Consider the following 18,754-nt stretch of genomic DNA (forward strand, 5'->3'; position numbering starts at 1 on the left):
GAATCTCTTTATATTTATGGTGTCTAGGTACTTGTCTTGCAGTGATGTCTAAACTGGTACAGACATGAGTTAACCTTGTATGCTACTTTAATGCATTTTTAGTATTTCTCTGGTTATAGCTTTTGTAGCAAGTGGTCACTGTCTTTATAGTTTTAATAAATCTTGTGACAATTCAATCAACAATTCAGAATTGCACGGGGGAATCTCAGAAAATTCATTAAAGCAAGAGAAACACTATCTATTATTAATGACAATAGTAGGTGTGATGTTAATTTACTGTTTCTTGTAGCTGCAGTTGTGTGTGTGTGTGTGTGTGTGTGTGTGTGTGTGTGTGTGTGTTGGGGGGATTTCAGTCACACCTGGAAATCCTCAGGGATTACTCCTGGCACTGCACTTAGGGATTTCTCCTCGCTGTGCTTGGGGACCATATGGGGTGCTGGGGATCAAATCTGGGTCAACTGTGTGCAAGGCAAGTGCCCTACTTGCTGTATTATCGCTCCAACATTAAAACCTGTAGTTGACTCAAAATTAAAGTTCCATTTAGAAGGATTTAATACGGAGACTCTTTATTATTTGCACTTCATTCACATAAATGTTGAATGCATTCCTGGATTTTTAAGGCCCACACTATTAATTTTGTCGGGAGAGGGTATCATGCAGAGTTGCATACAGATTGTACTACTGCACAAAGTGCCATCGTACTATCTCACAGGATTTGTTGGTTCTTATTGACTTCTTTTGCATTCCAAATCAGACTGACTCTGTTAAATTACATAAGCAAGAGTTAAGTACTAGCTCTTCCTCAGATATTTATGCTGATCCCAGTTAGATTCAGTTTTTGATTGAAAGGTAGAGGAAGAGCAACAGAGAGATTACCCCAACATTTTGTGGATAAGTAACGTCACTGAATATACTTTCAGAAATGCCGAATTCAAATGTTTTGTTTCTTTGTGCTCTTACCGCACATTACACATATATCATAGTAAACTGACCTCTCTATCTTACTGTGTTGTTTTAAGCTTCATATAAATTCCTAGACAATTAGGACCATGTCTTAAATTTTATCCCCTAAATCTTCCAAGCACTTAGTAACCACTCAATAAATGTGACCTTGAGAAAGCAGTTTACAAAAACAACAATTTTCTAAATAAAGCTACCCATGTTATTTGTTGGATAATTGTTTTTCCCAGCTTTTCTCACTTCAGTTCTGAGAAAGTTATAAAACATTACCAAGGTTTGACATGCCATCTTACTGGAAATTTTAGAAAAGAGACAAGGCAAGGTGAAATTATCAAAAACGAAAATGAACAGTTGAAGTGAACATGTTTCATATTTGTTTCCTCCTTTCTCACTTGACATTCCAATTATGTCTAAATCATGCTGGAATACAAACCATCAAAATCAATTTCTTTCAGCGGACGTGATAGAGACAAATGATAGGGCTATGGCACCCTTTAGCTTTAGAAGGCGGTCTCTTGAGCAATAGAAGGAAATATTAGTGACCACCACACTGGATGACAGACCCAAGGGAATAGAGACTCGACCTGGATTCTAACACAGTTATCTTCCCCATCTTGGGTCCTTTTCAATGTGAATTGGAGAGAAATAAATTTTTGTCACTTCAATCACAGGATGTAGTTATATCATTTGAAACCATTCAACATATTTTTTCTTTTCTATGTTTTTTAGAAGTCTCCATTGTGTGTTCCACTTTTGCTTTTATAATGTAGCATCAGAGAGTGCCCTTCAATTTTAAAACACATTTTTTAAATTGTTGTTTGCAGCATCTGATTTATTCCCTCCCTTTTAAGAGCAAGATAATAATCATATTCTTCCCAATATTTAATAAAAATTGCATGAGACACAGAATGTGAACTTCTAGTACTTGCCTCTGAGAACTTTCCCAAAGATAGAACTAGATTGCTTAAAAGCTTTAAGGCTTTCTACTCCCACAGATTCTGCTTCTTGTCCTAGTTATCTAAAAATAATAATCCAATTACTATATTAGGGGAAAAGATACCAAAATAAACCTGAACTTCAGTGATTAAGTCCGGATGAATGGGGGGTGGGGTAGGCATCACCCCAGAACACATCTCCATTCAGATGTCTTTTTCACACTGACATTTTTCATCGGTGAAGTATTTGCTCAGTGACAAATAAGCTATATATATATATATATATATATATATACATATATATGTATTTTTTTAATGCAGAGACTTAGGTTGACATTTATCAGGTAAATAATTTCTGACCCAGGTTCAAGACACTTACAAACAAGGAGTTCCTAGCTACACATAAAATTGATCGTTTTGTTTTGTAAAGAACAAAAAGTGGAATCTTATTTAAAAAAAAAATCAGGCAATTGAATCTCATGCCACTTGGATAGCATAAATCTATTTGTATTTATAGTGTTTAGTCACTCATGATTCAGAAATAAAATTGGATATTTCTTAAGCAATTATTTATGTAAAAGCAAATTCTGACTCATTCTATTTTTATTTTTTTTGCTTTTTGGGTCACACCCAGCAATGCTCAGGGGTCACTCCTGGCTCTGCACTCAGGAATTATTTCTGGCTGTGCTCAGGGGAACATATGGGAGGCTGGGAATTGAACCCGGGTCAGCCTTGTGCAAGGCAAATGCCCTACCAGCTGTGCTATCACTCCAGCCCCAAATTCTGACTCATTCTAAATCTGGGCAGATGAGAAATAGGAAAACGTAGTATGATAATAAGAAAAAAACAGAGCATGATCTTTTCTTTCAAGTAGTTTGCTCAAGCCTCTGCACAGAGATAGGGGTGGGGAAAAGGTAAAACTGAGAATTTAACTGCAGTTTTCTTCTAATTATCCAAATCAATTTGTGTCATGATTGTTTTTTTCCTACTTCAAGTAATCTTGTCTGAAAAAGTTAATCAGTTTTGCCAATTATAATTGGCTTGCAGAGTGATTATTTTTCAAATCCATATTTTTTGAATATAATAAATAATGAAATTTAAAGGCAAATTATTAATATACCTAATTCATGTGATTGAAATAAATTTAGTTTTACTGAACAAGATATCACCTTTTTCACAATGCTCTGCATATATTATATATACATTATCTTTACTTAGAAACACTTCTAAACATGGCTTAACATGCAAAGTGTTTTAATTTTAATAACTTCCAAAATATAAAATGATATTTTAATTATTTATCTGAATAAATAATAAAAGATAAAGAGTCTCTTGCCCGCATGCCAGGCTGTCTTCCCCGGGGCCCCTTGGAAGGGATGGGCTCCAGTTTCCCTCCCCACCCTGAGCAGAGCTCCTGGCAGCCAAAGACCACAGGAACCTAGCTACAGTCATGCTGAGGCCCCTCTCCACACGTTCAGACAATCCTCATTCATGAAGGTACCGGCAAGGAACCCAGGTGTGTGTAATCCCATCAACGGCCAACATCCAGAGAGAGACTTAAAAGCAAGCTCTCAGAAGCGTGCGGCCACTTTTCGGCCACAGGATATTTTGTAGCCTACTTTTCCCTCTGGGAGAAACTGGCAATCTTCTGAGAGTTTCCTGCCCACATGGGACAGCCTTGCAAGCTTCCCATGGTGTATTCATATGCTAAATCCAGTAACAAGCTGGATCTCATTCCCCTGACCCTGAAAGAGCCCTCAGTACGACATTGTTAGGAGGGCTGAGATAGACTTCTAAGTCTATCTTGAGATAGACTTCTAAAATCTCAGGGAAAGGACAAAATGAGAGGTTACTGAGCCCGCCTGAGAAATTGGTGATTAACGGGATTTTGTGATCATGATTTATATCAATACTAGTTATGTGTATGACTTTCAGTTCTGATAATCAGTCATGGATTATATTTTATAGATCCCATATAAATTGTACTTGTGAATATTTTGACTATAAAGTGATTAGAACTAAGACTAAACCTTAGTTTTAAAACTAGAACTGCCAACTGAAGTTTAAAGAACCAGATGTTTTTCAATCCCTATATAGGTGAAGGAAGGAAAGGAATTCACATAATGCAGTGTTACATTGGGCTGGAGCGATAGCACAGCAGTTGGGAGTTCGCCTTTCACACGGCTAACCCAAGTTCGATTCCTCTGCCTTTCTCGGAGAGCCCAGCAAGCTACCGAGAGTATTGAGCCTGTGCGGCAGAGCCTGGCAAGCTACCCGTGCGTATTGGATATGCCAAAAACAGTAACAATAAGTCTTTCGATGAGAGACATTACTGGTGCCCGCTCAAACAAATTGATGAGCAAAGGGATGACAGTGACAGTGACATTGTCACTTGTATATTGGTTTACTATTACTTGTCACTTGTACATTGGTTTACTATTAGAATGCACATCTATACTCTATATACTCAGAATAAATAAAAAATTTAAATGGAAAGAGAAAGTCAATGACAACTTAATTTTACATATATTTTAAAAGACAATATTAATGAAGGCCTATAGGAGAAAAACTAATCAGTATACCAAAATACATTTCAGTGAATTTCTACAATATACTGGAAAGAATACTGGCCTGGGATTCTGTATTGTGTGGGAAAATATTTAATATATCTGTGCTCTTATCACGTAACTTGTTAAATAATAGTTATACCCAACTCTTAAATGTATAATATTTCTCTCATATTATAACAGAATCAGGAAAGATAACTTACCAAAGACTTCATTATTTTCCTGGTACAGGGTCCATTATAATTATCAAAAAATGCGAATAGACTCAGACTTATATCGAGGATAGAACTAGAACTTGTTTTTCTGTTTGTTTTGTTTTGTCTGGGGGCCAGAGCAGGAGAACCTCAGGGCTTACTTCTGGCTCTGAGTTCAGGAGTCACTCTTGGTGGACTCAGTGGATATATTGGAAGCTGGGGATCAAACCTGGATCAGCCACATGCAAGGAAAATCCCCTTCTTGCTGTACTATTCCTCTGACCCCATAGACTTAGAACTTCTTATAGGATGAGCAGGATGCCTGCTTTCTTATTAATTTTCTGGAAGGAAAGGAGTATTCAGAATGCAAACAATAAGCAAAGTTAAAGCCTCTGTAATTATTTTACTTCTGTAAAAAGGAGATAATGTTAGAATTCTTGGGGAGGCGCGATGGGGCACACCCAGTGGGGCTCAGGGGTTACTTCTGACCGAGCACTCAGGAATCACTCCTGGTGGGCTTGGGGGATCATATGGGGTGATCGTGATTGAACTGGGTCAGCTGTATGCAAGGCAAGGCCCCCTACCTGGTGTATTATTTCTCTGACCCAAAATAATGGCTGTCATTAAGTCAGTGAGAATTATAATTATATTTTTCATAAAAACAAAGCTAAAGTAGTTATACTGAACTGTGCTTGGAAATGACCATGGACGCGTTTAGGCATTTTAGTCATTTTAGCTACAAAGTGGATCAATATTTATTATCAAAGAGGAATATAGAAAAGTAATTTTAGTACAATTGCCAGTCAGCATACTCCAAATTCATGCTAAGAAGCTTCCATTTTTTCATATCAAAGGCTGTAAAAGGACCTAAAGTCACTGTCAGCATTTACAACGCTATCCTGAGGCCCTGCTCCATTCATTATTCCACATTTCATTTCCCACATATTTAGGTTTATACGCTAACTTGGGAAGTGGGCTATTTTCCATGCTCAGGCAGAGGTGGGAGGTAGGACTTCTGGGAGAGAGAGAGAGGAATAAGAACAGCCTTGATATTGAGTTAGTGTTGCACTTCTTAATTTCTCTGGCTGGAGGAGATAGAGAAGCAGGGAGTTTTCCAAAGTCAGCAGTCTCATCTATCATCTGGGGAGATCCATAGTGTATTTTATTTGATTAATTTTTAAATTATAGTTTTGGTGAGAGGGTCACAGTGGTGTTCAAGTTTATGGTATTGATATACACAGTAACTTCATACCAACAAAATGGCCATAACATGCCACTATGCCACCTCCGGTGCAACCTTCCTCTCCCTTATATCCCCACATTATTTGTTGATGGACAGTAATTCACTCATCATATTTATTATAATGATATGCATGCTGGGCTTGCTGTGAGCTCTTGAGTGTAGGACTAGGAAATTTCTCATATCTGAGTGCATGGTATTTTTATATCTATAAAACGAAGCTCCCAGAAGAGAGCAACATAGTCTCTTAACCCTGTGCCTGGCTGTCTTCACCGAGGCCCCTCGGAGGGGATGGATTGTGTTTCCCTCCTTGCTGAGAGAAGAGCCTTGACAGTTGAGGACCTCCCAAACCCAGACACAGCCATGCTCAAAGTCACTTTCCACACATTCAAACAAGCCTTACGCACAGGGAAGCCGGCGGAGGAACCCAGGTGTGGGGGACCTGGGACCAAAGTCCCTGAGGCTGCTTGGATCAGGACTGGGCCTCTTCCACCCAGATCCTCCATTTTCCAGTAGCTAGGCAGTCACACCCAGAAACTGCCCCCACTCTCACCAGTGCCGTGTAATTCCATCAATGGCTAACATACAGAGACTATAAAACCAAGCTCCTGGAAGTGCATGGCCGCATTGAGGCCACACAACATCTTATAGCCTAGTTCTCTCTCTTGGAGATTCTGACAAGCTACCAAGAGTCTATTGCCCCTGTGGCATATTCATATTCCAAATATAGTAACAGATATATACATACCTCTCGCAGAGACTGGCAAGCTACCGAGAGTATCCGGCCTGCACGGCAGAACCTGGCAAGCTACCCTTGGCATATTTGATATGCCAAAAACAGTAATGATTGGTCTCATTGAAAGCCTCCTGACACTGAAAGAGCCTCCAATCGTTGGGAAAGACAAATAAGGAGAGGCTGCTAAAATCTCAGGGCTGAGTGTAATAGAGGCTTTACTGGTGCATGCTTGAGTAAATCGATGAACAAGGGGATGAGAGTGATACAATGACAGTAATACAGTATACAGTACCAGTAGACACTATATTTGTAAAAGAGATTGAAAAAAAAAACTCCTTTGGGATCATTTCTTCTGCAAGTTTCATGTGTTAAGAAGCCTGATAAGATTGAGAATTTTTTTTATATACAACTTCAAGTCTCTCTCAAGTTCTCTCTCTCTCTCTCTCTCTCTCTCAGATTTTAAGCTACATCCACCTGTACTCAGGACTTTCTCCTGAATCTGCACTCAGGGATCACTGTTGATAGTGTATGGGGGATCATAAGGGATGCTGGGGATCCAACAAGGGTTGGGCAAAAGCCCTACATGCTGGACTATCTCCCCAGCCCTTGTGTTTTCTTTGCAACTTCATTCAGACTTTCAGATAAATTACTTTGAATAACCTGTTAGGGTGCCTTTACTTTACCATTTAGAGTTGAATCTCATACTGGAGAGGAAGGATGTGATAGAAAGTACTGCCTGGGTTTGGAGGCATTAAGGAGCAGCACTAGGGCTGACAGACCCAGAGCAGTACACTGAGGCACTGACCCCTATGGGGTCAGGTAGGTTCCATCACAGAGATTTCATCATAGTGGTTACCATGCCATAACAGTGGCTACCATTACAAATACCATGTTTAGACCTAGAGCATTCTGACAATAAAGGCTGCCCACAAGTTCTTTTTGCAAATATTTAGCATTTATGAACATGGAGCAACTTGTTATGATCCTGGTGTTTGAAGGCCCAGTTCAGAGCCCATGTGTTCTATTCCTCCCATGTTACTAATTTGTACTCTAAGGTCCAGGTTAGCTGTGCTTCATGCAAAAACACAATGACTACTTTTACTTCTTGGAGGAAAATAAAGGAACAAAGTGACAAAGAGAACAGAAATGAGACCACATCCCATGTGCCCTCCCCCCACTCCTAATTAGGATCACTGTGGTCTCATGGAGCATGCAGGGAATTTCCCACAACAAGTTCCCATGAAGTGGAAATTTATTCATTCCCATCCTCCCAAGACTATCATCTTAGTCAACCAATGCCTACTTGGCTAAGAATGGAACACAGACCTTGCACTCATAAGTCTCCTATGGGGCCTAGAAAATTACCTACCCTCCTTCTTCTGAGTATTTATGTCCAAATGCCAGGATGTCAGATGCCCGTCCACTCCCATCACAGACAACAACTGGTACTGGAGGAGTGTCTCGCAGGTACTCCAAGACAATTGAGATCACATTGGGTCCTCCTTCTACAATCAGCGCCACCACTGGAACACCTTGACCAATTCCTGCAATCAAAAAAAAAAAAAAGAAAAAAAAACAAAAGGAGAAAATAACACAAAGCCAGCAAAGAAAGAAAAAGAAAAGGAAAAAGAGAAACAAAAAGCACAAACTAAAATTACTGAGCACAGGGGAGGTCATAACATATGACGGGAAAATATGAAGTGAAAATGTATAGAAAACCCTTTAGCAGAGTTCACCCTTTTGAAAGTCTACTTGACTGTTTTCTTCCACAGTTCCCAAGGGCAGTTATGGGTTCAGGTACAGATTACCAGATTTTGTGGATGGGTTTAAGGGGACATCGGAAAGAGAGAGGAGTGGCAGAAAACAATTGTTAGTAGATGACACACTGGGCCACAAGCCAAAGGATCAGGAACCAAATGTGATCTTACACAAGACTTATATGTATTCAGAGGCTGCTCCCTATATGAATAAGGAAAATTAAAAATTCCACCCCTCCCCTTTTAATGGTATTGGTAGTTTTTTTCTTGTAAAGTTCTACCAGTGTTTCATATATTTTAGCTATTAACCCTTTATCAGATGAATAGTGGGAAAATATCCCACTCTTTGGAATGGCCTTTTTTCAGGTCATTGTTTCTTTTGTGGTGCAGAAGCTTTGTTTAATACAGTCCCATTTGTTTATCTTTGAGTCTATTGGCTTGGCCGCAGGCAGGGAATCACTGAAGCTGCCTCTAGATCCAATGTCACAAAGAGTTCTACCAATGTTTTCTACATATAAACTATGAATTCAGGTTTAACAGTGAGGTCTTTAATCCATTTTGATTTTACTTTTGTCAACAGCATTAGAAAGGGGTCTGACCTTATTTCTCTGAATATAACTGACCAGGTTTTCTCAACACCATTTGTTGAAGATTTGTTTGCTCCACTTTATACTTTTAGCCACTTTATCGATGATTGTTTATACACTTAAAGATCTGTCTCTATATCTATCCTATTCCATTAGTCTGATAGTTTGTCCTTATTACAGTACCACATGATTTTCATTACTATAGTTTTGTAGTCTAGTTTGAAGTTGGGGAAAAGAGAAGCCTCCCATTTTATTTTCCCCTAGTATTGCTTTGGCTGTTTGGGGAGTGGGAGAATTATTATTTTATATAAAATTCAACATCTTTTAATCTATGTCTTAAAGTATGTGATGGGCATTTTTATAGGAACTGCACTGAATCTATATAATGCCTCAGCAAGTTTGTCATTTTGACAATATTAATCTTTCCAACCATGAACAGAAGATATGCTTTTATTTCCTCACTTTTTCTTTTATTTCCTTAGGTAGTAAATCATAGTTTTCTTTGCATAAGTGTGTCACTTCTTTTGTTAAGCTGATTCCCAGGTACTTGCTTTTATCCAGCAAAAAAAAAAAATGAGAGAACAAATGAACAAAAACTTCCTCAAAGGAAACATACAGATGGCTAAAAGACCAGAAGTTATATTGAAAAAATGCTCTGCATCTCTTTTCATTAGGCAAATGCAAATAATAACAATGAGAAATCATATTACACCAGTGAGACTGACACATACCAAAACAAGAACAAAATCAGTCAATGTTGATACAGATATGGGGGAAAAGAGGCCCTCATTCATGCTGGTAGTAATGTCAACTGGCCTAGCATTTTTGGAAAACAAAATGGACACTTCTTTTAGAAACTAAGAGTTGAACTAACCATATGATTCAGCAGTTCCACTTCTTGACATCTACCCCAGGGTCCAAAATGACTATTTAGAAAAGACAAATAGTGCTGTAATAAACATGTTTATTTATGTAATAAACATGCAAACTCATGTTTATTACAGCACTCTTCACAATAGCAAAAATCTGAAAACAATCCAAGTGTCCAAGGACAGGTGACTGGATAAAGAAGCGCTCTCTCTCTCTCTCTCTCTCTTTCTCTCTCTCTCTCTTTCTCTTTCTCTCTCTCTCTCTATATATATACACACACACATACATAACAGGATACTACTTGATTATAAGAAAAGATAAAAAGATAAAATTATGCAATTTTCTGCTACATAAATGTATCTGGAGAATATCAGGTTGAATGAAGTTTGTCAGAAATAGAGGCACAGAAACAGAGTGGTCTCTCTTATATGTGGGGTATAAATATATATCACTGTCACTGTATCACTGTCATCCCGTTGCTCATCAATTTGCTCAAGTGGGTGCCAATAACGTCTCCATTTGTCCCTGTCTCGTGCTGGTGTAGGCCGATGGTGTATTGGGGGCTCCTTCAGGATCAGGGTAATGAGGACTGTTGTTGTTACTGTTTTTGGCATATCGAGTACGCCACGGGTAGCTTACCAGGCTCTTCCGTGATACACACACATACACACACACATAATATATATATGTGTCTCATATATACGGGGAATAATATATGCCAAGGCAACAGAAACTAAGAACTGATCTTCAGCAGGAAGCTCTTATGGGGTGAATGGGGGTTTAGGAAAAGGATAGGAGTGTGACATTGGGACTGTGGTACAGGGGGGTAGAGGGACTGGTGGAGGGTGTAGTGCTGGAAAGTTTTATTCAAGAAACCCAACCATTCATGGTATTGTAAATCATGGAGCCTAAAATATAGTAAAAATACCATTTCACTGAAGTTTTTGCAGTGCTAAGAAAAGAACTAAGTGGTTCTTATTAGACTATCAATATCAGCTGGAGACATTTTAACTTGTTGATCAACTATTTATTTTCTTTTTTAAGGTTTTTATTAAGGCACCACGATTAAAGAAACGACTATAATTGAATTTCAGGTAGACAATACTGCATCACCAATCCCATCAGGTGTCAACTTCCTTCCACCAGTGTCCCCAGTCCCCTCCCCAGCTCGTAGACCCTGCCTCTTGACAGGCACATTTTTTAAATTTGGTTGTTGGAGTTTGGATCCAGTGCTTTCAGTGTTGTTGGTTCTGTGGTTCAGGCATATAGTATCCAACAGCTCTATGCCGTCAATGTGACCATGGTCCTTTCCTCTTAACTCTTTTATCACTCCTCCACCTCTTGCCACTTTCCTCAGTGCGTTATTTTTCCTTTCCTATACTTAAGTCTACATATTTCTAAGTGATTGACTTGCTTATTGATTCTTAGCAGCATAACAGTCATAGTAATGTACCCACGAGAGAGTGTCTGCATCTGCCACTGCTGTATTCCTATTTGAACGAGGCACAGGAACATGAATTAAGCTGAGATGAGGATTTCCACAGACTCTTTCTAAGATATTTAAGTTATACTTGCCCTTTTTTATATGAAGGAATTTTTTTTAAATTTAAACTTACTTAGAAAGATGTGCGGGGAGAGAAGAAAAGAAAGTACATGTTCCAAAGAGAACATGGGCTTCTACAGGGTGGACAAAGCAAGCAGAGACAAAAACAAGCAAGCCAGGGACGTGTTCAAGGGAGAGTACGGGCTTGAAGAACAGGCCTGTGCATATGCTTTCAAATAAAAACTGCCTCAACATCAGACTTACATATAATTCAACGAAAGCTATTAAAGAGAAATATTAAAAATAAATGTTTGAGAGAGACATGATGAAAAAGAAATTAACTTCATTTTAAATGACTTCTCAGTATCATCAGAGACCATTGAGTAACTCCCATTTGCTCAGTCTATTAATTTGTTCTCTGTACATTCTCACAGTGCAATGAGTAGTCCCACAAATTATGAGTGGGTTTTGTAGGGTACACAAAACAGCTATCTTAAAGAAGAAATCTATCCAAATTCTACGACAACGTTTTGTAAATATGAACTAAAGAAAAGTACAAATACTTTAGTTGTCTATCTTTTCCTTTTCCCCCTTTTGCTATGGTTTTATCTTTTATCAAGAAAATGCTTATCCTTAAGAAATAATAGTTTGGGATTTGATTTCTTTCTCCATTAGTAAGTGATTTTATTTGATTCATGTGACCTGTTTTACTTCTAAGCACAGTATATACACTCAGTCTCCTAGGCCTTATCTCCTCTCAGTGTTTTTTACAGTTTGATTTTCATCTTAAAGCAACAGGGTTCAAAATGCTAGTTAAATAATAATAGGTGCTGTTTTAAATCTACATTTTGAAATGATAAGAAAATGACAATGGTAGATTGTAAATGACAATGAGGCAAGATGCCAAGATATTTTTTTGTCCCCCAAGAGTGAATTGGAGGAGAGAAAAATAGCCCTTAATCTTATCAGAGTGTTCTGTGTATGAGAGGTTTTGAGAGTTATTCCTAGAAACCAGAGGAGGTAAGTGGAAGGTCTTGTTACTTTCCTTTTACCGAGGATTCCTTAGTGACTTAGACAAAAGATCACTTGAAAACTTGGTTGGTTGTCTATAATATTTTCCCCATTACTGCTGATTACAAGGATTAAGTAAGTTCCTGCTAAAAGTCACTATTAAGATTAAAAACTAACTTGCAACGGGAAAAGTCCTAAAATGGACCTTCTAGAGTATTCCAGTGATTTGAAGTCCAGTAGTAGACAATAAGTAAGATGGCTGGGGAAACTCTCTCCTTTGACAGAATGTATAAGAATAAAGAATTTTCAGAGTAGCAAATTGTCAGTTTATTTCCTGCCAACGTATTTGTCAAATATATTAAATTGTTATGGTAGCATTTTAGATGACATTTTCCCTATATTTGGAATGAAGTTGCTATCAATTAAAATCATGAAAACAACTACACTAATATACATATATGCACATAGATTTTAGTGCTAAAAATGAAATGGAGCAAAATATTAAATAGCATCTCTTTTGTCAGAGCATATCCCAATCTGTTTAGGATTTACTCCGCACTCAAGGATCACTCCTGGTGGGCTTGGGGGATCATATGCAGCTCTGTGGATTGAACTTTTGTCAAGAGCCTTACTCACTGTACTATTTCTTCAGCCCCACCAGATTTTTCCGCCAATAATGACTACCTCAAAATTATCTATGCTTCTAAATTTATTCCTACTTTTTTTTAAGTGAAAATACACATAAATTTATTTCATAGACAATTAAAGATCACATAGATTATACAAAAAAGCATTTTGACCTTATTTATGGGTGATAAGAGAATAAAACTATTCCAAACAATATCATGCAAATCCTAAATTAAACTTGCACACACACACACACACACACACACACACACACACACACACACACACACACACACACACACATATATATATACACTTTGCCTGTTTGTTTGTTTCTTTATTTTTTTGCTTTTTTGGGTCACACCCGGCAGTGCTCAGAGGTTAATCCTGGCTCTGTACTCAGGGATTACTCCTGGCAGTGCTTGGGGGACCATATGGGATACTGGGAATCGAATCTGGGTCAGATGCGTGCAAGGCAAATGCCCTACCCACTGTACTATAGCTCCAGTCCCTAACTTTGTCTTTGTTGCTGAGTAAAGAAAATATTGAAACTTCAATAATAACTTAGAATAGTGGTACTTAGACTAAGTTTTGAGGACAAGGATTTTGGAATAATTTTGTGAATCTGATGCAGGCTACTGAGCTTTTCTCTAGCTAAATAAGATCATATATAGATAGGTACAAAATTTTTTAATACAATTTAACAGTTTCATGGATCCTTGAAGCCTATCATTAGTTTACCAATGAATCCCTAAAGATCCCACCCCAAAATTAAATATAGTGAGGAATCCACAAAGAGCACGTGACACAATTTTTAAAAGGAGTTCCACCAAGGTTTCTGAAACAAATTCCAAAATGGGTATTGAAAGAAAACTCAACATCCTCTAGGGAATTACATCATTTATACCAGTTATACTGAGTGCCTAAAACAATATTTCCCAAAGTAGGTCATCCTCCCTTCTCTGCTGACTGCCACGCCCCAAGGGAATTGGAAGGGGGGTACAACTGGAAGATGTTTTCTGTTTATCTAAAAAGGTAAAATTTCAGAGGGACAGTGAGTGATGTTAATTTTTCTGAAAAGGGAGTTGCCCAGTTTATGAACTTTCTTGGCCTACATTTTAGAAAGCAAAGCACTTGTATTGAATAACTCATTTTGCTTCTGCCATCTTCTCTCTTTTCCCTGTTTTTCTTTATTTTTTTCTATTTATTTGTTCTAAATGACAATTTGAACAGGATATTAAGACATAGTTATAGAAATTTATAAATTAGAATCTGTAGAATATTATTTCCTTAGTAAAAAACAACATTAAAAATATCAAGAGGGCCATAGTGATAGTACAGCTGGTAGAATGCTTGCCTTGCACACTACCAGTAGTAATCTCTGAAAACTGCTAGGATAGGACTTAAAACAAACAAAAAATAAGGGATGATTTTTAAAAATTGGTGCCATAAAGAAAACATTTAAGGTGTCAGAGACATAGTTAAGCGTGCATACAGCTATTTCTGGTTCAATCTTAAGAATCATATGACCCTTTTAAAACTGCTGGTTGTGGCTCTGAGGTCCCCCGAACAGTGCTTTGATGGTCCCAGTAGCTGTCTGCACCTCAGGGCTGACCAGAGAGGTGCTGTATCTTTAAGCACTTGCATTGAACCTCATCTAGTTGGTTGAGAGTTGTGGGTGGGGTATCTAGGACTCCTGAGCATCACTTAGGAGCCTCCCATCAAAAATATAAACAAAAACATTATAGGGGCTGGAGAGATAGTACAGCAGGTAGGGTGCTTGCCTTGCACATGGCTGACCCAGGTTCGATCCCCAGCATCTTACATGGTCCCCCGAGCACCTCCAGGAATAATTCCTGAGTGCAGAGCCAGGAGTAACTCCTGAACATTGCCAGGTGTGACTCCCAAATCAAACCAAACCACTTAGGAAATTCACTATATGTTCAGTAGGATCACAGGCCACTTTCTTTTTAACAGAAAAATTAATATGACTTAGTTTGGATATTCTCACAATCTCATGTCTTGTTTAGCTAAATGAACTGGCTATTAACAAGAAGCATGGTTTCATAGATTCATAGTTAATAGCATAGTGTGAATTAGGTAAAAATTTTGTCAACCCTAAGAACCTTTTTATGAATATTTGTTATTTGGTTTTGGGTGGAAAGTAGGTTACCTCTTTAATTGTTTGCAATAATTTTTCATTTTCTAACATAACCAAAGACTTGCAGTAGTTCAAAGAGATTTATAGTATCATTAATTTTAAAGTAAAATAAAGTTGCTTAAGCAGGAAGAGGCTAAGATGCTTTGTCATTTGGAATTGGAATACATGTTAGCCTTCAGAAAACATGAACTTGGTAAAGGGTTAGCAGCTATATTCAACAGGATTCCAGACAGATCCAGGGCTTTCAAATTACAAACAAACGTAATGAATTGTTCCTTGTAGAAAGTAGACTTTGTTTAAGTAGAACCTTTAACTGCTCTTCGGTAGAATCTCAGTACAGTATTGTAAGAAAGAGAAGTGGTAGAAGTAGAAGACAGACAACATTCTAAAAGTCTCCCTTCCATTGTTTAAAAATCATTTTATTGACATGAACTTGTAACCTAAGATCAATATATGCCTTTGTGAAAACATGTAGTGTGTTGTAGTGATTACCTGAATATGCTTTGTTTGAACAAAATAATTTGATGCCAACATCACTATAATATGATTTTAAATGCCTATGGCCCTAGGGACCAATAGGTTTACTGTTTGGAAATGGTGCATATTTATACAGATTTGGAGGATAAAGTTTGATTTTTTAGGTAAATCTCATTGAGCAAGGTGACATGATCATTACAATATAAGGTAAGAAAAGAGAACTCCACTTTTGTGTGACAGATGACTGTTTGAAGATCTTGAAATATTAAAAAAAATCTGTTAGTTATAATGAACATTTCTGTTCATTAGCTAAAACCATGTATAATAACACATAGATAATTAATTCAGTAGTGCATCAACTCTGAGATTATATAATTGTTGATGATTTAAAAATTCTAGGTAGAGCCTAAGAGACAGTAAGGCACTTGCCTTACATGTGGTTGTGGTGGCTGCAACCCTGGTTCAAATTCCAGTCACCATGTAGTTCTCTGAGTACTGCTAGGGGTCATTCCTGAGCACAGTCAGGAATGGTTCATGAGCACAATCAGCTATGGGCCACCTCTTGTCCCCAGTAACCAAACACAAAAATAAAAAATTATGGAGAACTCAACTGCTTCAAAATTATGAATAGAGTGAGACTTTATATCTTGTTGCCTAATTTTGTGTTTTCATATGTAAAATTGGCAAAAAATGAAAATACATTAAACACATTCTTCTAATGTAACATCCCACTCGAATAACCCTAGTCTTTCATTCAGTTGTTTATGCTACCAGTAAAAACTCTGGTCACCATTTCTTTTTTTTCCTTTTTGTTGGGGGGGGAGAGGGTCACACCTGGGGATACTCAGGTTCTGTATTCAGGAATTAATCCTGGTGGTGCTCAGAGGACCATGTGGAATGCCAGACAAATGCCCTACCCACTGTACTATCCCTCCAGCCCATGGCCACCATTTCTTGTATTTCAACTATTCAATGGACCATAAAAGCCCATTAACCCCCCAGGATCTTGAGGTTTTGAAAGTCTTATGCTATCCTAGGGGACATTAGCAAATACTGTTTTGATAGAAAGACAAGAGCACAATAAGTACAATCCTATGCTTAGCCCAAGAAAACAACTAGATAGGATATGTATATAGATGATAAAGGCATCTAATTTGAACTAAAAGAGCTCTCACTCTTTCATGGAAGCGGATGTATTAGATCATTTGCTTTATTTCTTTATATATTTATTTGGGTTTTGGATTATACCTGGAAGATATCAGAGGCCACTTGGCTCTGTGCATTGGAGTTACTCCTGGTGGTGTCCATAGGCCAGGTGGTGCTGAGAATGAAATTGGGTGTGGTGGCATGCAAGAAACGTCATTACACCCTCTTCTATCTCTCCAGTGCATTTTCCTTATCTTAAAGGACACAAATATACTGTTCACTTGAGAAACATTGATTGAAATTTGAAGAGACCAGTTTCCCACAGATTTAGATTCTTAATGTCTGCAACTATTTTGTATTTCCCTTCTATGGTCTGAAATCTGTGGCATGATTTGTGAAAGCTGCATAATTTATGAAAGCTGTGACTGAGAAAACTTAAAACTATTATTATTAAAATTTAAGGTACCTTACTTCTTTACAATTAGGATTACCAGTACAGACCTAAATATTCAGATGCAACTGGAGACTATTATTGTATCTAAAGGTAATACCTTAATATGCTGTATTTTGCATAAGGAAACATGACTAAAATCTTTGCACTACCAAAAAAGTATGAGCCTAAGAAAACAACTAGAAATGAAATATCTATCTATCTATCTATCTATCTATCTATCTATCTATCTATCTATCTATCTATCTATCATATATCTATCTGTCTATCTAAAAAGCTTTCACTTTTTAATGGGAGCAGATATATTAGATCTTTCAATGTCTTGGAGACACACTTACAGTATCTATTCAAGGAAAAGAAACTATTAATGCATGTGTCTCATCTGACTTAAAAAATGAATAACACAAATTTCTTCTGGAAAATCCTTATGATTTACCTTACTGGTAAACCAAACTCCATTCCAACCAATCTTATATATTATTTTTCAGTATTTCTGTCACTATAATTATGAACTTAAATCAATGCTTAGGAAAACACTTAGAATTATATACCAAAAACTTATAATGCCACGCATAAACTATTAAGCAGTCAAAATAAAAGCACTCACAGTAAGATACTTCACTTATACTTACCTATTTCTAATGGGAAAGAAAAATCCTTAAAAGATGGCTAAGGTTTTTCCCTGAGGTTGCAGCTTCCAAAGGCATGCATTTCTAAATCACTTTAAGATGAGGTAGGGGCAAAATTAATGTAGATTTCTTAATTGTTTATTTCTGTCATCATCACCAACCTCTATAGAAATTCCCTTTTGATATTTAACTTAGTTTCCCTTTCACATATGTTCTTTCTATATTTAAATTTACTACTAACATTCTAGAATACTCACATATGTATATTCTCTCTCAACATTTAAAATTTCAGCAAATTTGGCTGGAGATATGGGGCTGTCAAGATTACTAAAACAAAGGTTCTGGATTAACAAGAGTGCTTCTCTTGGAAGTGATAAAAGATTGAAAACTGATGATGCATAGTATATCTGATCCTGAGGATTTAGAATATAAAATAATTAAATTAGTATGTGAAACCCCTTTTTGTCTATTTTCAATATGGTTGAACTAATCTATTTTGTGCATTATAAATGGTGCAGATATTTTCATAGGAATCCTGCACTAGTATTTACCGATTAATTTTCATTTGGGGTATTGTCTTCCTTCTTCTGCTTTTCCACATGACAGAGACCAAAGGACAAAACTGGAGATGGGCAACGTGAATGAGAAATTCCAAGCCAGCCAAATAGATGCCTACCATGTACTCCCTCTCTGTATTCCTTGAGGAGGGAACTGATCTGTCCTCAGCACAAAAAGACAGTCATATTTGACTTTTCTTAAAATTCTTGGTTGAATTAGAGGTGGAACCCTGATGTGCAGAGGGCCATACCTGACTTATTGGAATGCAGATCTTGCACAAAATAGGAGTAACGGGGAGGTGTACA

General features: G+C 37.4%; 1 protein-coding gene across 1 annotated transcript in view; it reads right to left on the reverse strand.

Moving 5' to 3' along the window:
• Positions 1-18,754, reverse strand: part of TRPM3 (transient receptor potential cation channel subfamily M member 3) — a 608,677-nt gene that overhangs the window by 235,385 nt on the left and 354,538 nt on the right. The window contains 1 exon segment of the mRNA XM_012932570.2: positions 8,002-8,176. Within this exon segment, the coding sequence (XP_012788024.2) occupies positions 8,002-8,176 (175 nt within the window).

This window comes from Sorex araneus, chromosome 1 (genome assembly GCF_027595985.1).
Source record: "Sorex araneus isolate mSorAra2 chromosome 1, mSorAra2.pri, whole genome shotgun sequence".
NCBI lineage: Eukaryota > Metazoa > Chordata > Mammalia > Eulipotyphla > Soricidae > Sorex > Sorex araneus.